Source organism: Somniosus microcephalus, chromosome 29 (genome assembly GCF_052327205.1).
Source record: "Somniosus microcephalus isolate GS21.2 chromosome 29, FLI_Smic_1.0, whole genome shotgun sequence".
NCBI lineage: Eukaryota > Metazoa > Chordata > Chondrichthyes > Squaliformes > Somniosidae > Somniosus > Somniosus microcephalus.
In genome coordinates, this window is record NC_141015.1 from 16,673,293 (window position 1) to 16,700,192 (window position 26,900).

Here is a 26,900-nt window from a genome sequence, read left to right on the forward strand (position 1 = left end):
TGGATAGGCTGGGGTTGTTTTCCGTAGAGCAGAAAAGGCTGAGGGGGGACCTGATTGTGGTGTACAAAATTGAGGGGCATAGATAGAAAGGAACTTGTCCCCTTAGTAGAGGGGTCAATAACCAGGGGGCATAGTTTCAAGATAAGGGGCAGGAGGTTTAGAGGGGATTTGAGGAAAAACCTTTTCACCCAGAGGGTGGTTGGAATCTGGAACTCACTGCCTGAAAGGGTGGTAAAGGCAGGAACCCTCACAACATTCAAGAAGCATTTAGATGAGCACTTGAAACGCCATAGCATACAAGGCTACGGACCAAATGCTGGAAAATGGGATTAGAATAGACAGGGCTTGATGGCCGGCGCGGACACGATGGGCCTCTTTCTGTGCTGTATAACTCTATGACTTGGAGCACCATGAACGGTTCTGGTCTCCATATTATAAAAAGGACATTGAGGCACTAGAGAAGGCGCAAAACAAAATGATGAGAATGATACCAGAACTGAGAGGTTATGCCGATCAGGAAAGATTGAACAGGCTGGGGCTCTTTACTCTAGAAAAGAGAAGACTGAGGTGACATGATGGACAACTTTAAGATTATGAAATGGTTTGATAGGGTAGACGTAGAGAAGAGGTTTCCACTTGTGTTGGGGGGGGGGGGGGGGGGTCCAAAACTATCGGCCATAAATATAAGATAGTCACTAATAAATCCAATCGGGAATTCAGGAGAAACTTCTTTACCCAGAGAGTGGTGAGAATGTGGAACTCGCTACCACAGGGAGTGGTTGAAGTGAATAGCGTTGATGCATTTAAGGGGAAGCTCGATAAGCACATGGGGGAGAAAGGAATAGAAGGATATGTTGATGGGGTTAGATGAGGAAGGGTTGGAGGAGGCTTGTGTGGAACATGAACACTGGCATGGACCTGTTGGGCCGAATGGCCTGTTTCTGTGATGTAAATACTTTGTAATACTAAGCCACAGGGTGGCAGGAAATCGAATTGTCCCCGAAGTGGCTCTGTGTCTGTATCTGAGTTCCCAAACTGCTGTGCTTTGGGCGGGTCAGTGAGACGAGACCAACAACTCCTTCACGGGAAAGAAAAAAATATCGGGCAGCAGGCCACCCATTGGGCCACTCTCCCTCATCTCCTAACTCTTCATAATACGCAAATAACGCCGAAGGAACGTTCTCAAGAGGTTAAGGAGCATTTCCTCCCAATCACAGGTGAGTGATTGGCTGGGGCAGGAGGGGGAGAGCCATGGTGAAGGAGAGTGAGGAGTATTAAATCTCAAGATAATTTTTAGAAATTCTCTTTCATTTTTCTGTGATTTTTACCATGCTTAGTTTGCCATTTTAGTTGGCCTTATTGCAGCAAAGTTTTGGTTGGCAAGTTGCATACTCCTTTACACCATGGAACAGGAAGAGAAAGAAAGAACTTGTTCAGCACCTTCTCTATCCCCAGGATGCCTTAACACACTTTGCACGCAAAGAATTACTTTCGTGGTGTCGTCACTGTTGTCACTATTGTTATGTAGACAAGCGTGGCAGCCAATTGGCTTAGAGCAAGGTACCACAAACAACAAAGGAGAGCCTCTGTGGAAACTTCACTGGATTGTGGAATGAGCCGACTTAAGGTAGTGTCCAGAAGATAATGGGCCCCATTTTGCTGTAAAAGTAACGGTGAGGCTAACGGCGCTTCCGGTGAGCGCACGTGGCGCAGTTAAACGTGGAAATCCAGAAGTTGTCGTTCAAGCTGCGCCGCTCCTCCAAAAACTTCCCAAAAACGGCATCTCGCCGTCTGACTCACCATTCAAATACATTGAAGGGCGTGAAGTTGCTGTACTTACCTCATAGATACGGACTAAACTCGCCAGAAACAGTTAGGGAGTGTCCATTCCAAGTGCTCTTTTAATGGTGGGGTAAGCCTTAATTACTACCAAACAGCCTCTCTGGCACTGAAAATTCACTTTTATAAGTGTGGAGTCTCATTCTTTTAGCTTTTAATTATTGTTGGAGATTTTGGTTTTAAAAATTAAATACATTTTCTTTACCTTTTTTTCTTTCTGTCCTTTATATCTCAATCCAATCTTCTTTCCCTCTCTTTATTTTGCTTTCTGTACCTGATTTGACATTGAATTCAGTATGCCAGCTGACACTTCCTGGTTCAGACTCTGCGCTGCTCATTAACGATCCTTCAATCTGATTGGTTAAGGAGATAGTTGCTTGCCCAGATGCCCTGTAGAGGGCGCTGCGCTGTTTGGATAGTTGGCCGACAGGAACTTGTGGTGCAAAAGCCCGTAAAAAGTCTATGGGCAAGTGGAAGTTGTTCGTTTATCACTCGGAGCAAAATCCGGCCCATTTAAGAGAAGCCAGATTGCGACGCCTCTAGGAAAAAAAAGCCTGCTGCAGATTGACCTGATCTTTTTGAATATTTGGGCTCATCTCTGAGCAAAGCTTATACAGGGGAATCACCAAACCTTTTCTATCTCTTGCCCTCAGTGATTTACATTAATTATCCCCCATGTTATGTATGGTATCGGTTTAATGGCAGATAAAACCAACTCTACATTGCTCAGTGAGTGTTCCCAGGTTAGGTACAGGGTGATGCTTCCTGTACTGTATCCCAGTGACAACCTCGAGTGCTTGTTTGATTCTTTAAGCAGTTTGTAGCTACAGATCCACTGGGCCGAGAGTCCAAATTCCTTTCAAGTACGATGCCAACAAAGAGATTTCCATCGGCCTGGACTGGATTTTGCCAGAGGTAAAAGGACAGTATTTGAATCCATCGCACAGCCTTGCCCCTTTTTCTTGTGCCCTTATCAAATTTGGTGAAGAGGCTCTCAACACCTCCATATGATTGGAATGGGAAATAGATTCTTTGAAAACCCAGGGGTTGGCACAATTCACTAGATTTTTTTTAGACATGATCAAAGGTCAACATATCACTGACACTGAAGTATCAATTTGCCCCTCAGGAGAGCCTCTTAATATTTAACAATCATCTGACCTATCGAGAATGTGCAATCTGATAGGAAGGAGAAACATTTGGGCTCTCAAGTGGCGGAATGTCAGATTGATTCAAACTCAATCTCCATGTGACATTCCTGCTAAGATGAGAACAGAAGGGAGGAGAGTTGGACTCCTCATTGGGTAGTTTGCCCATCTGCTTGTCCTTTAAGTGGGCAAAATATGGCTGTATCGCACCAACCATGGGCTGAAGAAAATTCTACAGAGGAGCCCACTTGACTCTGGAGAAATGTGGACCTCATCCAAACAGGATTCTGATCAGATTCCCACATAGCGAATCACCCAGTAATGGTTGGCTCGGGCTGATTTGCCTGACAGCCCCATCACTATATGACGAGCTCCTAATGTGATGTTAACAAGCTCCAATTTTGCTTATTCGTTGCATCCACCCAAAGCACTTCAACAGCTGGTGGGCTTGCAGCAGTTTGTGGGCGGAAAGTAGCCCCTTCCAGATATTTCTCTCTTTCTTATTCTGATGCCATTCAGAACATGAAATAAAGAATGTGTGTATGTGCGCGCGAGCTTGATGCTTGAAAGTTTTGATCAGGGAAAATTATTTTCTTTTAAAATTTACCACCGTCCCAAACTAAACATCAGCGGGGGTTGTGAGTCTGTAGCATTGGTGAGGATTTGTTCCAAGGGAATTCTTTTATTTAAGGGAAGGAGTTTTCTTTGGCGTGGGGTCCCTGTCCAGCTGCTCATCCGTGAAGGGTTAGGTCGAAGGCCCCTGAAGCTGCCTCTTGATTCGCACCCTTGCCCGAGTAATTTGGTCTGTGCCACTGACCTGTTCCATATATTTTTGGCGTGTTGCTAATTATTTGCCTGAAGCTTGTAACTTCTCCAGCGAGCAGGAAATAAATGACGAAAACAAAATACTGCGGATGCTGGAAATCTGAACTCTAAACCGCAATAGCTGGAAACACTCAGCAGGTCGGGCAGCAGGTGCAGCGAGAGAAAAACGACTTAACGTTTCAGGTCGATGACCTTTCATCAGAAATAACCGAAGATGGCTGTGATTGGTGTGTAATTAGTTAATGCCGTGCCTATGATCTAAGAGTTGTGTCCATGCACAATACTTGCCCTACATTCTTAACGGGAGGCACAAAATGGAGTAAAACGCACCTTGGGTATAAACGAGGGATGGGTCAATAGATTCAGGAAGAAGTCCAAAAAGATCAGGTGCAGCTGAAATGCAGGGAATGCCTGGGCACCTCCTGCATTTGGGGAAGCAATGAGTAGTGTGATGCTTTCTCTGAGGACCCCCAGCCTGCCCAACCCCCAACAACTTGAGGGATCTTTGGTCACTAGGTGAACGCAGCGGTCTGTAGAGCTCAGTGCCTACCTGAACACTGCTCGAAAGCAGAGAGCGCTCAAACCCTACGCACCCCCACTGCTCCACCCAAGCATTGAGCCAAGGAGGGCTGTCCTATGAGGAGTGTTTCAGTAGGCTAGGCCTATATACCCTAGAGTTTAGAAAAGTGAGGTGTGATCTCATTGAAGCATATAAGACTCTGAGAGGGCTTGACTGGGTAGATGCTGGGAGGTTATTTCCCCTGGCTGGAGAGTCTAGAACTAGGGGTCACAGTCTCAGGATAAGGGGTTGGCCATTTAGGACTGAGATGAGGACAAATCTCTTCACTCAGAGGGTGGTGAATCTTTGGAATTCACTACCCCAGAGGGCTGTGGATGCTGAGTTGTTGAGTAGATTCAAGACTGAGATCGATAGATTTTTGGACTCTAAGGGAATCGAGTGATCAAGTGGGAAAGTGGAGATGCGGTAGAAGATCAGCCATGACCTTATTGAATGGCGGAGCAGGCTTGAGGGGCCGTACGGCCTACTCCTCTTTTTTTCTTATGAACACTCCCAACCTTATCGGGAAAATGTAAGAAGTCACACAACACCAGGTTATCGGGCATAGTGCTGTTCGGACTGTCTAAGATCCTCTGTGTAATCTATTTTTCGACAGCCTTGTTCTGTGTTGTGCAAAGTGTATAAACTGTGTTCAGCTCAATAAAACATTGCTTAATTTTAAATTCTGAAAAATGCAGAGAAACACAAAGCCGAAGGAGAATTGTCCTGATGTTGCTGGTGAGTCGCTAGTATTTAGCCGCAGAGCAGGGAATACATTTCCCTTTGGCTTGTCAATGAGTTGCCGATGGAGAGGGGCGAGGCCATGGAGGGATTTCAGAACAAGAATGAGAATTTTAAAATCAGTCCAGTCCATTGTCGCCTTGTTGCAGAAATTCCTACTGCTGCCTTTTGTGCTGAAATACTCCATTCATCTCTCTTCAAACATCCATTTCACACAGTAACTAAAGTACCTGCATATTGTGTAATAGAAGGTAGCCAGGTATGGATTGTTAAAGTGTACATGGTGCTAAGCCAGTGAGCTGAGGTGAAGGTGGTACGGGCTCCATCTTGGTCTTGTCTATATCAGACAGGCCACTTCTTTGGAACAATGTGGTGTCACCCAGTTTGGAGCTCTGCTCTCTTGTGCCCTGTAAATGCACAGCAATCCCCTGGAAAAGGAGCATCGGACCAGAAATTATGCAAATGCTGACCGTACGCCAGTGAGACACTGGTGTGTACTTGAGCCCCTCACTGTGCCTGTATATAGCAGAGTGAATATTTCCCCATCATGTCAAAAAGAAAAGAAAGACTTGCATTTCTATAGCGTCTTTCACCACTTCCATCGTCCCAAAGCGCTTTACAGCCAATGAAGTACTTTTTGAAGTGTAGTCACTGTTGTAATGTGGGAAATGCAGCAGCCAATTTGCACGCAGCAAGCTCCCACAAACAGCAATGTGATAATGACCAGATAATCTGTTTTAGTGATGTTGATTGAGGGATAAATATTGGCCAGGACACCGGGGATAACGCCCCTGTTCTTCTTTGAAATAGTGTCACGGGATCTTTTACATCCACCTGAGGAGAGAGCAGATGGGGCCTCGATTTAACATCTCATCCAAAAGATGGCACCTCCGACAGTGCAGCCCTCCCTCAGTACTGGCTTGGGAGTGTTAGTCTGGATTTTGTGCTTGAGTCTCTGGAGTGGGATTTGAACCTACCAACTACTGTATTCTGAATCAGAGGCGAGAGTCCTACCAACTGAGCCATGGCTGACAAACAAGTAAATTCACTGCTGTGCCTGAGTTTGACAGAAATAAAATGTAAAGGCTTGAATTCAGATAAATCTGAAAAGAATAATGGTCAGAATAACCCACGGGTTTCATCAATCATGCTGGTTGCTGCCACCATTGGTTTAAGTGAACGAACTCTGATCCCACAGTCTGACCTGTCCCTGTGTCCGGCACAGTATTTTCATTTTGGAAATAGTCCATATTTTGGGGGTTATAACATTTTCTGGGAATGATGGAGAGCTGCTTCGTGAGTTAGCTGTTCGCCAGCGTTTATGCGAATAGGGAGATTTGAAAGCAAAATGCATTTACAGTAATAAGAAGTGAGGGATGCCCATTGTCAGTGTCTGATCATTGTGTTTGCCTAAGTAAAGTGCTTGCTCTGTGCTTGTGTCAGCTATGTCCTGACTCATTGATTTGAGAGTGATAGACAGGGGATATTTTGGTCGCGATGGACGGTATCAGCAGATGCTTTCTGTACGGAACAGCATTTTATCCAGAGGAATGGATACCCAGGGTGAGTTACAGGCTGGAATCCATTCAGTTGGCTCTGGTGGCTTTTGTGCATTTATTTAATGATGGATACTTGGGAGTGAATTACAGGCTCCAGTGCAGTTGGGGCCAGGCGCACTCTCACTATCCCTCCAACTACAAGGGGACATAACTTTAAAATTGGAGCCAGGCCGTTCAGGGGTGATGTCAGGAAGCACTTCGCAGCGCAGCCAGTGTCGGAGCAGGGAATGACTGGCCGCAACTTCAGGATTTCTGAGTTGGGATGCGCTACATCCTGAAGTTGTGGTCAGTTTCAAAGGGGTAATACCAGCGAACGCTGTTGGTTTGCTGTTATTGCCCACCGCAAATTCCGAGCCATTGTGTATTACATGATATGCTCCTGTACTTGGGGGGGGAAACAGCACATCATTCGGCTTGACCATTAGCAATGTGTGGGGGTTCCACTAGAATAATATGGAACATTGATAGGCTCGGAGGGTCATAAACTGCCACATTTGTTAGAGATGTAAATTAATCGTAAAATGCTGTGTGCTTCTCAACTGCAACCTGAAACTGGCGAGGACATTCCAATCCTCCAAGTTTCCTGAGCAAACAACAATTAAACTCTGAGTGACCTCAGGCTGTGTTTGCACGCAGTAATTCGACTTTCTGGCCTTAAAAGGACAGACCAGCTTAAAACACAGTTCTACTTTAGCAACAACACAATGTACGTTGCGTTTCCGCCATTAGAAAACATCCAGTTTCAACATTGGCGATCCACTCGTATAGAATAATGGATACCTGGGAATAAGGTACGCACTGGAATCTAATCAAAGGTTTCGGACAGCTTCTGTGCCTTCCCTCCTACCTATCTCTGACATCATGGCCTGCTGACACACTAAAGGTGCCCGACTTCCTGGGTCACGACCTGGGCTTTGTGTGTGCGCAAAGTTCTTCAGCCAATTAGATGGAAGTTTCATATTCATAATTGAACAGATTGGAAGCGTTCCAAAGAAAGACTTGCATTTATATAGCGCCTTTCACTACCTCAGGACGTCCCAAAGTGCTTTACAGCCAATGAAGTACTTTTGAAGTGCAGTCACTGTTGTAATGTAGGAAACAATTTGCGCACAGCAGGATCACACAAACAGCAGCGTGATTATGAGCAGATCATCTGTTTTAGGCATCAGTTGAGGAATAAATTTTAGCCAGGACACTGGGGGAAAATTGCCCTGCTCTTCTTTTGAACTAATGGCAAGGGACCTTTTACGTCCACCTGGGAGGGCAGACGGGGCCTCGGTTTAACGTCTCGTCTGAAAGACGGCACCTCCGACAGTGCGGCACTCCCTCAGCACTGCACTGGAGTGTCAGCCTAGATTTTGTGCTCGAGTCTCTGGAGTGTGGCGTGAACCCACGACCTTCTGACTCGGGCGAGAGTGCTACCCATTGATCCACAGCTGACCAAGCAGGAATGGAAACCACCAGCCAGAAGTTCAAAAAGCTGTGAATCAAAAATGGGCCGGCAACAACAGTTACCAATTTTTTTTTAAAGATTGAAGAGAACGAATGATATCACTCAAATATTTTTAAAATCCTAATCACCTCAACTGCCATTTTACAACTGGAAATGAGGCTTGTAAGATATGAATTGGAAAATTTGAGTGAATATGATTAAACTTACCTATACAAGAGCATCGGTTGTGTTTGAAATGCCTTTCGCAATGTTTTCATCTGAAGGCCTGTATCTGCACGAGAAGCCTGAGCTTTGAGTTCTAGGGCTGGGGGGGTGGAGAAGGTCTCGGAACCATCACTGTTTGCTGAAGAAACTGGTGAGCAGGCTACAGCTCTCCATGCACCTGTGTGTTGAAAAGTTTGACGGCTATTTGTAAACCCTACATGCTCATCCTTGCTTCCAAAGGGAAAATTATTGACCGAATAAAGACAGTAAATCCTTCTTGGGCTTTGAAAGCAAAAATATTTTTTTTTGTATAAAATGAAAATCGCAAAATGTGAGGATACATTGGCCTTTGGAGGGAGTGCTGTGCAGATTCACCAGAATGATTTAAAGGGTTAAATTGAGGATAGGTTGCACAGATGAGGCTAGTATTCCCTTGAGTATAGAAGATTAAAGGATGATCTAATTGAGGTGTATGAAATGATTAAAGACTGGATACAGAGAAACTATTTCCTCTGGTTGCGGGGGAGTCCAGAACAAGGGGGCATAACCTTAAACTTAGAGCTAAGCTGTTCAAGGGTGATGTCAGGAAGCATTTCTTCACACAAAGTAGTGGAAATCTGGAAAACTCTCCCCCAAAAGCTGTTGAGGCTCGAGGTCAGTTGAAAATTTCAAAACTGAGTTTGATAGATTTTTGTTCGATAAGGGTATTAAGGATTACAGAACCAAGGTGGGCAAATGTAGTTAAGATACAGATCAGCCGTGATCTCATTGAACATAAGAACATAAGAAATAGGAGCAGGAGTAGGCCAATCGGCCCCTCGAGCCTGCTCCGCCATTCAATAAGACCATGGCTGATCTGATCCTAACCGCCAATCCACTATCACAGAACCATCTCCTGAATCTAACAGAATTAGACACACGAAATAGGAGCAGGATCAGGCTACACGGCCCCTGGGCCCGCTCCGCTACCCACAGGGCCATGACCGATCCGAACCTAGACTCATGAGTGACGGAACAGGCTCGAGGGGCTGAAAGACCTACTCCTGTTCCAATATCTTTGACAGAAAGAGGATGTATGTATTAGGGGTTGTTTATTAAAGCAGCCATGTTTTTGGTCACTGTTCCAGAAACAGATTGCTCCCATTCCCCCAGTAAACCCCCTCTCATTCTGTGATCTGGTCTTTACTCCGATTATGTGTCATCTGCTTTGCAAAAAGGGCTTTTTCTGGTGACTTGTTTGAATGTTCGAAGTCGGTTTATTTGCCATCTAATTCAAGCACACAAGTTAAAAGTTGCTGCAGTTTGTGGTCAGGGGACTTCTTTCTGTCAGCAAATTGTGCAAACCGGTTGATTAAATGAATGAGCAGATTTGCTCATTGCAGTTGCGAGCCATTGGGATTCCTGGCTTCACACTTGCAGCGGGTACGGGAAGTTCCACAATGTCATGCTGTTTTGTTGATTTCCCAGGGTAAAACCAATTAACTAAATATATTGCCTTAAATTGGGATACAGTGACTATTCTGACAACTATGGATCGAATGAATCGGTGATGTCACAAGGAGGAGCGGGACAAAGATGATCCACTACTTGAACATTTTCCCATCCTCCTGAAGGACTTCCAATGATAGGTCCACTTTGTGCAATTAGATAGCTTTTCAGTGATGGGGGTTCCACCTACAGGTTGCTGCACTGCATGAATAATGTTGAGCAGGACAATCTCCCACACATCAATGGTGCTTGATTTGGGTGGGCTATTTTGATGTCTTGCATTTAGAACTTGTAAAGAAAATTTGTAAAGAATTGCAATAAAGGGAAGGCAAGACCTATAGGAGGAACATTGCAAGGTCTTTGCCAACAGATATTGAGTTTCCCGATGTCTTATGGAAGGAAAAAAAGAAAGACTTGCATTTATATATCGCCTTTCATGATCTCGGGACGTCCCAAAGCGCTTTTACAGCCAATGAAGTACTTTCCAAAGTGTAGTCACTGTTGTAATGTAGGAAACACGACAGCCAATTTGCGCACAGCAAGCTCCCACAAACAGCAATGTGATAATGACCAGATAATCTGTGTTTTGTTATGTCGGTTGAGGAATATTGGCCAGGACACCGGGGAGAACTCCCCTGCTCTTCTTCAAAAATAGTGCCATGGGATCTTTAACGCCCACCTGAGCGAGCAGACGGGGCCCTGGTTTAACATCTCATCCAAAGACAGCCCCTCCGGCAGTTTAAAAAAAAATTGTTCTGGGATGTGGGCATCGCTGGCAAGGCCAGCATTGCCCATCCCTAATTGCCCTTGAGAAGGTGGTGACAAGCCACCTTCTTGAACTGCTGTAGTCCGTGTGGTGATGGTACTCCCACAGTGCTGTTAGATGGGGAGTTCCAGGATTTTGACCCAGCGACATATTTCCAAGTCAGGATGCTGTGTAACTTGGAGGGGAACTTGCAGGTGATGGTGTTCCCATGTGCCTGCTGCCCTTGTTCTTCTAGGTGGAAGAGGCCGCGGGTTTGGGAGGTGCTGCCGAAGAAGCCTTGGCGAGTTGCTGCAGTGCATCTTGTAGATGGTACACACTGCAGCCACGGTGCGCCGGTGGTGGAGGGAGTGAATGTTTAAGGTGGTGAATGGGGTGCCAATCAAGCGGGCTACTTTGTCCTGGATGGTGTCGAGCTTCTTGAGTGTTATTGGAGCTGCACTCATCCAGGCAAGTGGAGAGTATTCCATCACACTCTTGACTTGTGCCTTGTAGATGGTGGACTTTGGGGAGTCAGGAGGTGAGACACTCACCGCAGAATACCCAGTCTCTGACCTCTTGTTGCCACAGTATTTATGTGGCTGGTCCAGTTAAGTTTCTTGTCAATGGTGACCCCCCAGGATGTTGATGGTGGGGGATTCGGCAATGGTAATGCCGTTGAATGTCAAAGGGAGCTGGTTTGACTCTAGCTTGTTGGAAATAGTCATTGTCTGGCACGAATGTTACTTGCCACTTATCAGCCCAAGCCCTAATGTCGTCCAGGTCTTGTTGCATGCGGGCATGGACTGCTTCATTATCTGAGGAGTTACAAATGGAACTGAACACTGCAATCATCAGCGAGCATCCCCACTTCTGACCTTCTGATGAAGGGAAGGTCATTGATGAAGCAGCTGAAGATGGTTGAGCCAAGGACACTGCCCTGAGGAACTCCTGCAGCAACGTCCTGGGGCTGAGATGATTGACCTTCAACCACCACAACCATCTTTTTTTTGTGCTCGTGCAGCACTCCCTCAGCCTAGATTATTGCATGACCGTTTAATCACTAAAATGGGGAAGAATTCATATCCCTCGCTTAATCAAGTCGCCCCTTAAAGTTTTCCGGAGCCACACACAAGGACAATTGACCTGTTTCTAGGTCATCATCACTATTGCTTTGAAGCCAACTGCTAGGAAGTGTATGAAACTGGTCCTAAAGTGGCTCTGATTTTTGTCCAGCTTCTCCCTTCCTTTGGGGAAGCACATTACCGTGGCTTGGTACCTCAGTACAAGATAGGGCGGAGAAAGTAAACCAGCTTGAAATAGGTGGCACTGCTCTTTCCAGCAGCCTGGGTTACTGGCTCTGAAAACACTTCTTTTAATGTATCTTCTTCAATGGACCTCCGATTCGGAGGGAGCTTTAAGGCCAAAGACTGAATGTGTTAATATCCCAACAGGAAGCCAAGGATGTCTATGATCCCATTTGAGAGTTTCATCCCAAACCCTCGCCTCATTGTCTGCTTACCCAGGTGCCAAAGCCTCTTGCGGCTTGACTGTCCTGTGATCATTGGCCTGTTTATGTTGACTCCGCTCGCTTGGAATCTGCAGCTGTTTATTCAGTCTCGCCGTCTCCTTCATGAAATATGTAGAGCGATGGGGGCTGGGACTTCAGGCCAAGTGATGCTGAATTCTCTCAATACCCAGATGGAGTTTCCTATTGATGGCAGCTGAAACACGGGGGCCCCCCAGTTTTACAACTGTCACTGAGGACAGTCCCATGGTAACATAACACATTGGCCTACATGCAAGCTGTCCTCTTCACACAGGAGCTTTCAACTGTGGTGTCCTACAACATGCGACAGACTCTGATAAAAGACCAGTGAATGTCGGGCAGACTCTTCAACATCTTGCCCTCAAAAGTTTTAAAGTATAGTAAGATGTTTTTTGTGTGCTCCTTCACAGTTCCAAGGGGAGAAGGCCTCCAAAGCAGCTGGTTCACTGTGTGCGGGGTACATACAACACCTTCTCCTTGTGACAAATAACATTTATTTATCTAAATATATTTTTTAAAGCAACAGTAACTCGATTTCAAGTTGGAGACACTGGGGAGATATTCGGCTTGGCACCGGGCGTGAAATTGATGCCTGTGGATCACCCACCCGTTGGAGAACCCCTCGGATTTTTATTTTCATTTGATTTTAGTGGAAATGAAAGTCGGCCGGTTTCTATAATGAGCGGCCAATCCCCGCCCCCCCCCCCCCCCCAAATGCCAGCTTTATGCCCGAGCCCCAAGAGGAATATCTCGAGTTCGTGTCAGCTGTGGCTCAGTGGGTAACACTCTCACCTGAGTCAGAAGGTTGTGGGTTCAAATCCCACTCCAGCGACTTGAGCGCATAAATCTAGGCTGACACTCCAGTGCGGTGCTGAGGGAGCGCTGCACTGTCGGAGGTGCCGTCTTTCAGATGAGATGTTAAACCGAGACCCCATCTGCTCTCAGGTGGACGTAAAAGATCCCATGGCACTATTTCGAAGAAGAGCAGGGGAGTTATCCCCGGTGTCCTGGCCAATATTTATCCCTCAATCAACATCACTAAAACAGATTATCTGGTCATTATCACCATTGTTGTTTGTGGGAGCTTGCTGTGTGCAAATTGGCTGCCGCGTTTCCTATATTACAACAGTGACTACACTTCAAAAGTACTTCATTGGCTGTAAAGCGCTTTGAGATGTCCGGTGGTCGTGAAAGGCGCTATAGAAATGCAAGTCTTTTTTCTTTTAGTCTACAAGAAGAGGCTGGTCACTTTGCAGCAGAAATTCATTATTATAAAGATGTTTTGATCAAGGTGTGAATTGAACTGTATCATATAAGCGTCATAAAGGGGTGGTGGCCAGTTTTGAGTGTTTAGATTTCTGGATTTCTGGGATTTTCTGCTTTGTGCACACCAGCAGACTTTTTTTTGCCCAGTCAAAATATATGGGATGGTGGGGGTTGGGTGGTGTGTTAATCAGGAGCTGGCACTATTCGAAAACCCTGGTCTCTGTAGAATCATACAGCACAGAAGGAGGCCATTCGTCCCATCACGTCTGTGCCAGCTCTTTGAAAGAGTTATCCAATTCGTCCCATTCACTCTGCTCTTTCCCCATAGCCCTACAAATTTCTACTTTTCAGGTGTGTTTAACTTCTCGAGAGCATTTCATGCTGTGGGGTCCAAGCAATTGTTCCTTCAAGCATGATCAATTGAAAGGGGAAAAAATGGGTAGAAGTTATGAGAACATTTCAGTGGTTAGCAGGTACACAGAATTCCAGGGTTATAGGAGTGCTCCTGTATTCCACGTGTGACCTCAATCTGATTTGTACGCCAAGCCTGCACATGGGTCACCAGAAAAGAGGAGGATGCTCCTCTGATTCATCCAAAGAAACCGTTCTATTCCAGGCCACTAATAAAAACTGAACGCAGCGTTCAGCAGAGGGCTGATTAACCCCTTGTGTACTGTTTCCCGTTGTCTTATACAAGCGCTGTGCTGCTTGGCTTTCTACCTGTATTCATTCTTGCTTCTGCACATCACTTATGATTTTCAATAAATTTAATCAGTAATTTAACCTGTGTGTTGGTATCTTCTGCCAACAAATTGACCGGAGACCTGGTGGGCAGGTTCTCTAAGCAGTTTGCCAGCGATCTGAGTTACACTAACTAACTTGGTGTGTGGAGAGTAGAGGTGCAGCTCGCTTTCAGAATTCTGATTAGGAAATCAAGCTGTGCGCACAAGAAAAGAAGTTTTGGACAAATGTTGATGGTTAAACTGTTGTTGAGGTAAAGACGTGACACAGATGGCCAGATGGTACCCGTGGCATGCAGTAATAGACAGTCCCCGTAGCGCACAGTGATGCAGACACCCAGACGGTCCCTGTGGTGCGCAGTAATATAGACGGTCCCTGTTGGTGACAGTCCCTCTGATGTCAGACTCGGACATGCAGTGCATGTTAAGTGGGATGTTGCAGCCAGTGTTATATTCAGTACTGTCCGTAAACTTGAGCTTATCCAAAACTCTGCTGCCTGTGTCCTAATTCGCACCAAGTCCCGTTCACCCATCACCCCTGTGCTCGCTGACCTACATTGGCTCCAGTGTTCCCTGTAAGTGGCGCGATTGTGCAGTGCTCGAAGGCCCCGCGCAGCCGGCTTTTAAATAGAAAAAACACACATGCGCGGTATTTTTGAATGGGCCCTGCACCCTGAAAAAAAATTGCAGGGAATATTGATTGGTTCCCTGTCCTCCAACGCCTCAACTTTATCATTCTCATCCTTGTCTTCAAATCCCTCCATGGCCTCGTCCCTCCCTATCTCTGTAACCTCCTCCAGCCCTACAACCCTCTGAGATCTCTGCGCTCCTCCAATTCTGGTCTCTTGTGCATCCCCCACTTCCTTCACCCCACCATTGCCGGCCGTGCCTTCAGCTGCCTGGGCCCTAAGCTCTGGAATTCCCTCCTTAAACCTCTCCACCTCTCGCTCCGCCTTTAACACGCTCCTTAAAACCTACCTCACCTGTCCTAATATCTTGTTATGTGGCTCGGTGTCACATTTTGTCTGATAACGCTCCTGTGAAGTGCTTTTTACTACATTAAAGGCGCTATATAAATGTCCTTTTTCAATGGCATTGATGTGCCTCAATAATCCTGAGACTCGATGTTAGCGATACAAAACAAGGCTTTTATTAACTTAGAAGATAACATGCAGTGGAGAGAGGTATCTTCCCTGGAGGTCTGCAGTACTGGCTGTGAGGCCAGACTGAGCTGGCTTACATAGAGGCCAGGTATGGGCGGAGCCCTACACACAACACATTCCATACATTCCAATACACAATACAATGGTGAGGAGAAACCTGAAACCAACCACAGTCACAGGCAATACAATGGTAAGGGGGAACCTGAAACCAACCACAGTCACAGGCAGTGATGAATGGAATATTTCATCACAGGCATTTTGTACTGCCAGCAGCTGAACCTGTTAAGATCCCTCCTATGTTTTATGCTGTTGGCTCAACGTTTATTTAGAAACCATACAACACTTTTTAAAAAACTGCTCAAAGTTTACGTGGATGAAACCGAATACAGATCAGGTGCTCACTGGATATAATGGTTGCCCAACAGCAAAACCAGCGATCATAATGAACTCTGGACTGTGCTTGATCGGCCCCACCTGCTGCGAATGTGTCATACCCGATGCGCACTGTGGCATGATCATGCTGCGATTACAGCTCCTGTCTGTCACAGAGAGAGCTCGTTAATCCATGAAGGCAAGATGTTTGTGCCGAGCTGGGGCACTCTCGCAGCATGTCAGACTGTGCGATGCTACATCTGTTATCAAACCCCAGCGCGGCGTAGAATGAGAACCAATCAGTAAAACTGTAATTATAAACTTTCGACCTTTTGTTATCTTGATGTAAAGAATGTCTGACCTTTTCATTGCATGGAGAGGCTTGACAGCATTCTCTTGGCTTGATTAAGCCTTCTCCTGGGGAGACGCTGGCTTTGCAAGTGACCTGTTGCAGTGAAAGGCCAAAGCCCAGAATCATTGTCCAATTTGAGTTGATTATACCTGCTCTTGTGTTGTAGCTTGGGTCTCCGGGGGGAGAGAGCTAACTTCACTGCTTTCCCACATTTACCTGTGTAACAATAGGGTGGCCAACCCTCTATTTAAGATTAATCTCCTGGCCAGTACTGTGCCTTTAAGTCATCCAACAACAACTACTTATATATTTATATAGCGCCTTTAACGTAATAAAACATCCCAAGGCGCTTCACAGGAGTGTTATCAAAAATAAAAATTTGACACTCAGCCATATCAGGAGATTTTAGTGGAGATGATTGGTCAAAGAGGTAGGTTTTAAGGACTGTCTTAAAGGAGAAAAGAGAAGTGGAGAGGTTTAGGGAGGGAATTCCAGAGCTTGGTGCCCAGGCAGCTGAAGGCACGGCCGGCAATGGTGGAGCTGTAGCGGTACCACCGAGTGTCTCTTACTTACTGTACATAATTCCCTTTAACTATGTTTATATGGAGTTTGCATGTACGGGGCGTTGCCCCTTTAAGAATGCGACCTAACGCAATGACGTCACGTCGCACATCACGTGACCGCCCTAAGCGCGGGCAAACGCGACGACGGCACATTGCACATCACGTGACCGCCCCAAGCGCGGGCAAACGTGACGATGTCACGTCGCACATCACGTGACCGCCCCAAGCGCGGGAAAACGCGATGACGTCACGACGCAATCCACGGGACTGACTTCTCGGTCCTCGTGGTGTCCCCGTCGGGTGAAGACCTGCTCCACGGCTCTCCTGCATCGATCTCCGTTGTTCTCTGCAATTCGTCGAACCTTACATTAAAGACCTATTTGATTCTTCTCCTGAGTCGACCTCAGTTATTAGCTAGGAATACATCAATACCTACATTGGTGACCCCGAATTCCTACATCGGTGACCTTCGACATTGGTGAATTCCTACAGAGCGATGAAAATTCAGGAGACAAGAATCATGGGGGCATGAATAAAAATTGTGGGTTTTTAAAATTTTCTTTGAACATTTTCAATTATTCGTCATAAAGATATTGGCAATGGGTAAAATGGCCGTTTGACAGTCAAGATTCATCCAGTCGAGAGTCTGTTCACTTTCCAGCGGCCGTGGGAATGGACGTGTTGGGCAGCCAATGGTGGGAGCGGGGTGGTTGGAGGCCGGAGGTCATGTGATAAAACCTCTAGGAATACAACCAGAGTTGGCAACCCTAGTGTAACAGATCTCTCTGCGCTGTGTGTGTGGGGGGATCTGTCGTTCCACGTGTTCGTCGACTCCCTGTGACATTGATAAATGCGCCTACACGAGAGAGAATAGCCGGGTGTGTGCGTCATGATGTCTACACCAAGAGGCACTGCGGGCACCAGAGCAGCGGGTTTGCTGATTCGGGGAAGACTAACATCTGGGCAATTCGAACAAAACACAAGGGGAATTTGTGCTTTTTTTAAAGTTCAAATGAACAGTTCCAACTGTGACCAATTGAGGGTTTATTACTTTTAAAAGTGCTTTGCTGTGGGTTTTCAGACCCCGGGCTAGACTTAAAAGAGCTTCAAGTACCTCATCCTAATTAACATAATTAGTTCATTCTCTTTGAAAGTAAGGATGGCCTCCAGGGTGTAAAATCTCATTTCCTGCAACAGCAACATCTTGCATTTTTATAGCAGCTCTAATTTAGTAAAAACGTCCCGAGGCGCCTCACGGGAGCGATTATCAGGCAAAATTTGACCTGGAGCTACATAAGGAGCTCGGACAGGTGATCAAAGGTTTGGTCAAAGAGGTAGGTATGAAGGAGCATCTGAGAGGGGGGGAGGTTTAGGGAGGGATTTCCAGGTAACGGCAGATCTGCACGCCGGGGGTTATATTTTGTGGATTGAGGGCGGACATCCCAATGTTTCCGTGGTTGTTAATTGGTGCTCGTTGTAGGAAAGTGGCAGGTGACGTGCTCCAAAACAGCCAGCGTTGAGGACCTAACTTTTTGTATGTTTAAACAGTTCATTTCATTCAGCTTGTTGTGCCCTTCCATTTTAAATAGATTTGCTCTTGGTTTGTGCGTACTTTTATTTGGTGAAGCAATTGGGCAAATGTATCTTGAACAGTGGTAGCCCTCTCGCCTCTAGGCTTGGGGCTTTGCGCGCAAGTCCCACTCCAGAGACTTGAGCACATAATCTAGGCTGACACTCCAGTGCAGTGCTGAGGGAGCGCTGCACTGTCGGAGGTGCCGTCTTTCGGATGAGACGTTAAACCGAGGCCCCGTCTGTCTTGTGGATGTCAAAGATTCCATGGTGCTATTTGAAGAAGAGCAGGGGAGTGCTTCTAGTGTCTTGGTCAACATCTATCCCTCAATCAACACCAGAACAGATTATCTTACTGCTGTCTGTGAGACCTTACTTTGCACAAATTGGCTGCCACTTCTGCTTACACAACAGTTACTATACTTTAAAAAAAAAACTCAGATAATTAATTGGCCTGAGGACATGAAAGGCACTAGATAAATGCAACTTCTTTTCCTTTTCTAAATGTACCAATCCAGCACTCTGAGCGGAGGCAAGCACAAAGCAGGGTGGAAGTGCAGTGCTGTGGAGTTGTAGTCCTTTCAATGACCTCAATTCCCTTTGAGCTTGGCTTCCTGTTGGGTACATGGGATTACTGAACGTGCCCTTATGATTCCACACAATGCCCGTTTACCGTCTCATTAACTTGCGGCTGGGCAATCTTCATTATTTTGCGGTCTAATGGAAATATTCGAGGCCAAGTGATTGATCGCAACTGATTAAACCTACGTTCAAAGGGTTTAAAGCAAATGGATTCCTCAAAATGTTGGAGTAAATTTTCACCATCGCCACATGCCTGATAATCTGGTCGAGCAGATCATCTGTCTATTGTAAAGCCCGTCCGATTTTCCTGTAATTGATTTCCAGAGGTTCTACAAGGGGTGGCTGATCCACGCGACCAAATAACTGGCCAGCGGTGAAGGTGAAAATGAGCCCCTTTGTGTTTCTGAAGGTTGTTCAGACTGAAGAACTCTGAATGATTGATTGCATCATGTATTTAAAAAGAACAGTGAGTATTGACCCCACTGTCAGCCAATGAGCCAGGAGGCAGGGCAGGACTTGTGGCACGACTTACAGCAAACCAAGTCTATTTAAAGAGTCTCTTCAAACTACAGAAAACCGAACTCTTGACTGAAACTACAGCAAAGTCTCCTGATAAAAGCAGGATTATTTCTCCAGCACAATGCAGTGAGTGGAGGATAGTTACATAATACAAATAATGTGTGTAAAATCAATCCCAGTCACTTACAGCAGTGATTGACAGGGGAATTACCCAATCATCTCCATTCTGGCCGGGACTTCTGGTCTCGCGCTACGTAGCCCATAAAGAAACCCTTCTCCCTGAAGGAATTGACTGTTTGTTTACTTCCAAGAGACTTGAAAATAATCTGAGGGAACAGGTGGCTTCTTCGATAGGTGTCCCCAGACTTCTTCCCTTCTCGCCCGCCCTCCAGAAGATTCGGGAACTCCTGCTTGGGTACGGTTCAATAGCCGGTAGAGCTCTGGTACTTTACCCAAGTGGCCAAAATGTTGGCTTGCTATTCGACTGTGATGGTCATCACAGCCAAGCCTGGCTCTGTTCTCCCCTGACACGCATTGCCCAGCAGGGGGGCGGCCCAACAGCAGTCAGGAGTAGGAACCCTTCCTGATTACTACATGTAGTTTAATGGGGATTACAGACCTGGAGCAGTGGACAGGTGCCATCCCGATGAATAATGTGCGCTGGGAGGGTTCCCTGTGGGTTGTTTGTGAAGATGGAGTAGGATGTGTAAACATTGAAAAATCTTCAACGTAATTTTTTATTTAGCCTGTGCTCGCCCTTCAGTGACCAGCTCCTCTGGGTAATTTCTGGCCTCTGATTGGCTGAGGGCTCTTCTTGAGGTTAGCTGAAGACTAGGAACCGTTGGGGCAGCTGCACCATGGGTAAGAGTGAGCTGATTAAAACCCAAACAGGCCGGACCCCTGAGACCTGCCTGCTACCATGAACAGTGGCCCCCTGGCAAGTCTTGGAAAACTGAGTTCTCCTGGGACGATAGCAAAATACTGCAGATGCTGGAAATCCGAAATAACAGAAAATGCTGGAAAAACTCTCTTGGTCCTTCCTCAAAAAAGATTAAGTGATCATGCATCTTGTTTGTTACTGGTGGGATCTTGCTATGTACAACATGACTCCTGCATTTGCCTGCACTTCAAAGAAATTCATTGTATGTGAGGTGCTGTGGATATTTGAGAGATGTGATGAGGTACTAGTCCCCTTTGCCTTTTTTCTCTCTCTGTCTCTCTCTTTCTTTCTTGCTCTTTCTCCCTCTCTCGCTCTCTTTTTTCCTCTGATATGTTCAGTGTGTGTGTGTATACTGGACTAAAAAAAATCTCTCACCCTCTAACGTCTGCATCCCATAGTCTCCAGTAAGGGTCATCAGCTGGGAATAGGCAATAGACTGGCTCCATCAATGTTAAGTGAGTTCCAAGTCCTATAGACCAGTGAGGTTTGATGCCGACTCTGTGCTGAGTTACCTAATCTCAGCACTACAGGGTTCTCATTGTCCTTGGACGAGCAAGGCGGGGAAATGGATCAAGATTGCCAGTCCTGATCACGATCCTGCAACCCATGACTGAAGATGCATGTTGGGTTGTTTTCTTTCGTATGGTAGTAGCAAACAACAAATCAAATGTCAATATCTAAGTCAGAGATCTAGGCCACAGCTTCCAGTGTAACAGCGTGGACATCTTGTAGGCTGCCTGTGAATTTCCTCTGAGGGCAGTGCGCAATGATGTGTTCCAGGGTCTGATTAGGAGCTCCACAGTCGCATGATGGGGATGCTTTAATCTTCCATCTATGGAGAAGGTGGCAGTATCTATCATGATCAGGTTTGATCCTTCAGGCTGTACTGTGGGGTCCTCTGTAAGGAATCCATTCCGTACGTCGCAGTTCTTCCAAGCATTTCGCCATCGGTCATCAAGGCTGAGGGGAGATCGCTGAAGGGCTTCGGCGATGTTGGTTACTGAAGTGTTGTGCCATTCTGTGATGCCTCGATCAGTTGAATAGTCTTGACATTCACTATTCAGGCGCATTGTTGAAAAATGGCCACTTAGAGGTGGTGTGAGAAGGCAAATAGCTCTCTTCTTTCTAGACAGGAGCAGAGGGGAGAAATAGTCAATAAAAGGAGGGGATTAAAAGCCTGACTTTAGCCTAAACTTTTTTTTAAATGTTAATTTAGTATTGTGTGCAGTTGACACATGTTGATATTGGGGAAACCAAACAATGCGGAGAGCAATTTGTTGGCTATCGCTGTTCTGTCTGTAAACATTATCCTAACCTCCCTCGTGTTCATCTCCTAATTTCATTCTGGCCTCTCCACCTTTGGCCTCCTCCACTGACCTAACCAAACTCAGTACGTACTTCACAAGTGCAATCTCCTCTCCTGGGCTCTCTCTAGCTCTGTGATCGAAGACTGTCCAACACTTCAGACCTACGCTCTCGGCTCAATTATATTCTTATTGAATTCTACATTTTACTGTCCTTCCTTTCCATTTTTGAGCAGTTTCTGATTCCCCTTTTGTCTTGCCTTTGTCTTTGAAATGCCTCAATAGCTAACTCCAACTTCAGACAACCTTTATGAAGTGTGGCATTTTCAGATCTGTTGATGGACTGCCACACCCACTGGCTGCTTCTTTGGGAAAATATTTAGCCGATGTGAGCTCGCGACCTCCTAGCGATTGTGTTCTGCTGCCCTTTCCTCCTATTCTGTTCTCTTGAGTATGTCCTTCTCGCTTGTATATAAGGGTAGGCTGTCCATACCAGGGTGATGGAACATTCTCCACTTGCCTGGCTGAGTGCAGCTCCAACAACACTCAAGAAGCTCGACACCATCCAGGACAAAGCAGCCCGCTTGATTGGCACCCCATCCGCCACCTTAAACATTTACTCCCTCCACCACCGTGGCTGCAGTGTGTACCATCTACAAGATGCACTGCAGCAACTCGCCAAGGCTTCTTCGGCAGAACCTCCCAAACCCGCGACCTCTTTCACCTAGAAGGACAAGGGCAGCAGGCGCATGGGAACACCACCACCTCCAAGTTCCCCTCCAAGTCTCACACCATCCTGACTTGGAAATATATCGCCGATCCTTCATCGTCACTGGGTCAAAATCCTGGAACTCCCTCCCTAACAGCACTGTGGGAGCACCTTCACCACACGGACTGCAGCGGTTCAAGAAGACTGCTCACCACCACCTTCTCGAGGGCAAATAGGGATGGGCAATAAATGCTGGCCTTGCCAGCGACGCCCACATCCCATAAACGAATAAAAGAAATGAAGGGTTGCACCCTAAACATTAGCCTATTGTTTTCTTTTAAGATGTTGGTTGGTTTGCTGTTTTATCTCTGTCATTGTTGTTGTTTAAATTTGAAGTTTCCAACATTTACGGATGTTTCTTGTCATTTCAGATAAGTCCGGGTAGCAAGGCAGCCCTGGCAAACATCAACCAAGGAGATACCATCGTGGCCATAGATGGGGTCAGCACAGAGGGCATGACCCACCTGGACTGCCAGAATAAGATCAAGTCAGCCACCTACGCCCTGAACCTGAGCCTCCAGAAGTAGGTGCAGTCTTGTTAGTGTGATGTGAATTGCTGTGATGGGAGGAGAATGAAGTTACAATGCAGGATAGCAATGTTGGGTGCACGTTGTGTCACAAGCCGGAGCGCTGCTCTTGACTGTTAGCTGAAGCCTCACATTCAGATAGTCACTGACTCCACCTGACTTGCTGTGCTTGTATGACCCTGTGGAGAAGGCGGAAAGTCATGGGCCATGCAAGCAGTTACAGGATTACTATTAGTTACAGCTCTCAATCCTTCATTGTTGCAAAACATCCTTCCACACAGGTGATGGACTGTTGGACAAAACTGGTGCTCAAGTTGTGATAAGCCCATGTCCCACTGCACCTTCAGTGTAACTACCTGTTTTTACACGTCATAGTCCTATCAAAAGGCTGCTTTTGAGTAATCTGCTTTTTGCGAGGTGGGGTTGTGCCAGCTTATTTGAAGCTGTTACTCAGCTTTTGCTCATTTTCTAGGTTAACGCGTGTTAAATGTCATCTGAATCAAATGATGAACAAGCACAGCCTTGAACTCCTTGCAAAGTGTCTCTTAATGTGTATAGTACATAATTTCCAACTGCGATGTAGATAAAAAAGAATGGAAGACTTGCATTTATACAGCGTCTTTCACGACCTCCGGACCTCCCCAAGTACTTTATAGTCAATGAAGTACTTTCTGAAGTGTAGTCACTGTTGTAATGTAGGAAACACAGCGGCCAATTTGCACCCAGCAAGCTCCCACAAACAGCAATGTGATAATTGTAGTGTATGTACCTTTAAGGGGAGAACTACTTTTTACAGCTCCTGTATACTGTAGTACCGGCAGTGACCACACCTGTATGTAAACCGAGTAGGGATCTGTACGTTAGTTTTAGAGTAACCCTCATCCAGTAAATACCTGTTGATTGTTCCTGCAGTCTCGTGTCTAGTTATTGAAGGACACACAACATCAAAAATACACGGATCTAACAGTGGCGACGAGGCAGATTCGAACCTACCTGCAACTATGCATTACCTCCCAGGGATTCGCTCCTGGAGAACAGTGGAAGAAAGTTGAGGCCAGAAGCACGGGCGTCGACCACGCGCAACCGCCCAGTCATCCAGCAGAGATTTGAGCATCGCAGGGGAGGCTGTTGAGAGCCGGGCTTGGTTCTCCAGTCACGGTGGTCCAGCGAAACGGGCTGGCAACAGGTACGGCGCAGACCCTTCCCAGACAGCGGCGGCTGGAGCCGACCGACGGCACAGAAAAGGCCGAGCAGCGTCGATGGGAGAAGAGAGAGGGTAGAGCGCACAGGGCGCAGCCGGTGTTCAGGACCGAGCGGCGTCGACAGGAGAAGAGAGGCGCGAAGGAAAACGCGCAGAGCGCAGCCGGTGTTCAAGGGACGAGCAGCGTCAGCGGGGAAGAAAGGGAAACGCGCAGAGCGCAGCCGGTGTTCAAGGGCCAAGTAGCCGCAGCGGAGAAGGGAGAGCGTGGAAAAACGCCATTTTGAGCCGCAGCGGAGAAGAAGGGAGAGCGCGGGAAAACGCCATTTTGAGCCAGTCTAACCACACCCAGGGATGCCGAAGAGTGGCAGTATCACAGCGTTCGACAATGCAGTCGAAGATTGGACGACATATGTCGAACGCATAGAAGTGTACTGCAAGGCGAATGAAGTGCCAGATGAGCGGAAAGCGCTGGTATTGAATTCCATGGGTGCAAAAACATATGGCTTACTGCGAAACCTAGTAACCCCAGAGAAGCCAGTGCACAAGGATTTCGGAAACATAGGCCTAGAAATTCAGTATAGCCACGTTTGGGGCGCTACAGCCGGGCGGCCGCTAAAGTTTGCGCCCGGCGCAACTTCGCGCCATCTTCGCCGATATTCAGTGGCATCGCCCCAAGAGGTTGCTGCTGCGCTAAAACAGGCGATGCACGACTATCATTAGGCGCTAAGCCGGCTGCCCGGGGCGAAACCCCCGAGGGCGGGCGCAGCGCAGGTGCGGCGAGCTGCTGATTGACGGCACTCTGGCGCCGGTGAGCTCTTAAAGGGGGAGGGTGGATTTGTTTTTTTGAAAGGCCGAGACTGCTCGATTTGTGTTTTTGAGGGGGGCTTCTCTCCATTAGTTTGTTATGTGGGAAGGGCACAGAGGTATCAAAGTAATAAATGTTCTTAAATCGCACTGTCCATGCTTTCTTTTGGAAGTCCTGGCTGCCCTGCTCAGCTGAGGGCTTGTGGAGCGGCTACATTCATCTTGTGCCACAAGCCATTCCCTGAGAGGGGGCCTAGAACCTCCTGTGCTGGTCCTCCTCCTCTGGTGGTCCTCCAATGTCTGGTGGCAGTGGCTGAGTCCTGCGGATAGCCAGGTTGTGCAGCATGCAGCACACGACCACGAAATGGGAGACTCGCTCAGGCGAGTACTGTAGGGCTCCTCCGGAACGATCCAGACAGCGGAACCGTTGCTTCAGGACGCCGATTGTTTGCTCAATGAGGTTCCTGGTTGCTTGATGGCTGTCATTGTATCCCTCTTCAGCAGGGGTGCTGGGCGCACGGAGCGGGGTCATCAGCCAGGTGCACAAAGGATAGCCTTTGTCCCCGAGAAGCCATCTTCGTGGGTGAGGCTGGGCCTGGAACATGTCTGCCACAGAAGTCTGGCGCAGGATGAAGGCATCGTGGCTGCTGCCTGGAAAGCGGGCATTGACAGCTAGGATGATCTGCCTGTGGTCACACACCAACTGCACGTTGAGCGAATGGTAGCCCTTCCGGTTGCGGTAATCCTCGGCATGCTCTAGAGGTGCCCGCAAAGCCACATGCGTGCAGTCAATGGCGCCCTGCACCATGGGGAAGCCCGCTAATGCTGCAAAGCCCATTGCACGCTGTTGCTGCTTGACAAGGGCCATGGAGAAGGAGATGAACTGACGTCTCCTTCTGAAAAGGGCATTGGTCACCTGGCGGATGCAGCAATGTACCACAAACTGGGAGATGTTGGAAATGTCCCCAGCAGCGGATTGAAAGGAGCCGGTGGCATAGAAGTTGAGAGCCACCGTCACCTTCACTGCCACCGACAGAGACGTCCTGCTCCTCCAGCTGTGGCTGCAGATCTCCGCGAAGCAGGTGGCAGATCTCCGTGACCACCGCCCTTCGGAATCGCAGCCTCCGAACACACTGCTCGTCAGACATGTTCAGATATGAGAACTGCTGGCGGTGTACCCTGGGTGGGTAAGGCCTCCTTAGCCGACGCCTGTTGCCCCTTCTGCCTCTGGCCATGACTGCCACTCTCTCACGGCGTCTCTGAGCCCCTTGAATGCAATGGAGAAGCCCAACGTTTCCACCCATTGCAGCCCCCATTATATGTTTCCAATCAATGCTATGGCTCTGAAGTTAAAGACAAGTGCAAAGCTGTGGCCTGAAGCCACAAGTACCTGTGCGAGTGTTGAGCCAAACCAGAAAGCTCTCTACCTTTGTCTCTCTGCAAAGATCCGTCTCTCACAAAGAAGGAGTGTTGCAAAATGGCTGCCATTTCTACTGCAGGAGGAGTGCCATTTAATTAGCGCCCCCCCGCGCCCCGCAGCGACTGGGAACCGTTCCCTCTACCAGTCGCTAGGGGCACCAGGCGCGCAATAGGCTGGCGCCACTGAATTTCCGGTTTGGGGCGCACAAAGGGCGTTGCACGATGAAATGACGTCCGGATCTGCGCGCGCAAAGGCTTTGCGCCGCCGCTAAATCTTTACTGAAGTTGGGGAGAGGCGCAGATCACGCAGCGCCCGGCCGCTAGCCGCCTAGCGCCCCACATCTCCTCCTCCTAAGGCGCTAGCGGCTGGCACAAACAACTGAATTTCTAGGCCATAGTGTCAATCCTACAGAACCACTTAAACCCCACACCGCTGCTGATAGCAGAAAGATTTAAGTTTCACAAAAGGAACCAGCATAAAGATGAAAGTGATGCTGAGTATTTAACGGAACTGCGCAAGCTATCGAAACACTGCCAGTTTGGAACGGGACTAGCAGATACTTTAAGGGACAAGTTTGTGTGTGGGCTTCAAAGTGAAGGAACCCAGAAACGGCTTCTATCAGAAAAGGATCTTACGCTGGACAAGGCTTTCAGCATTGCAGTATCACACGAAGCAGCCACACGGGGCGCTGCAGAGATACAA

General features: G+C 47.3%; 1 protein-coding gene across 1 annotated transcript in view; it reads left to right on the plus strand.

Moving 5' to 3' along the window:
* The window catches only part of ldb3a (LIM domain binding 3a), a 210,520-nt gene that overhangs the window by 29,340 nt on the left and 154,280 nt on the right, over positions 1–26,900 (plus strand). Inside the window, exon 3 of the mRNA XM_085970260.1 lies at positions 22,618–22,769. Within this exon, the coding sequence (XP_085826386.1) occupies positions 22,618–22,769 (152 nt within the window). The remainder of the gene's footprint in view (positions 1–22,617; positions 22,770–26,900) is intronic.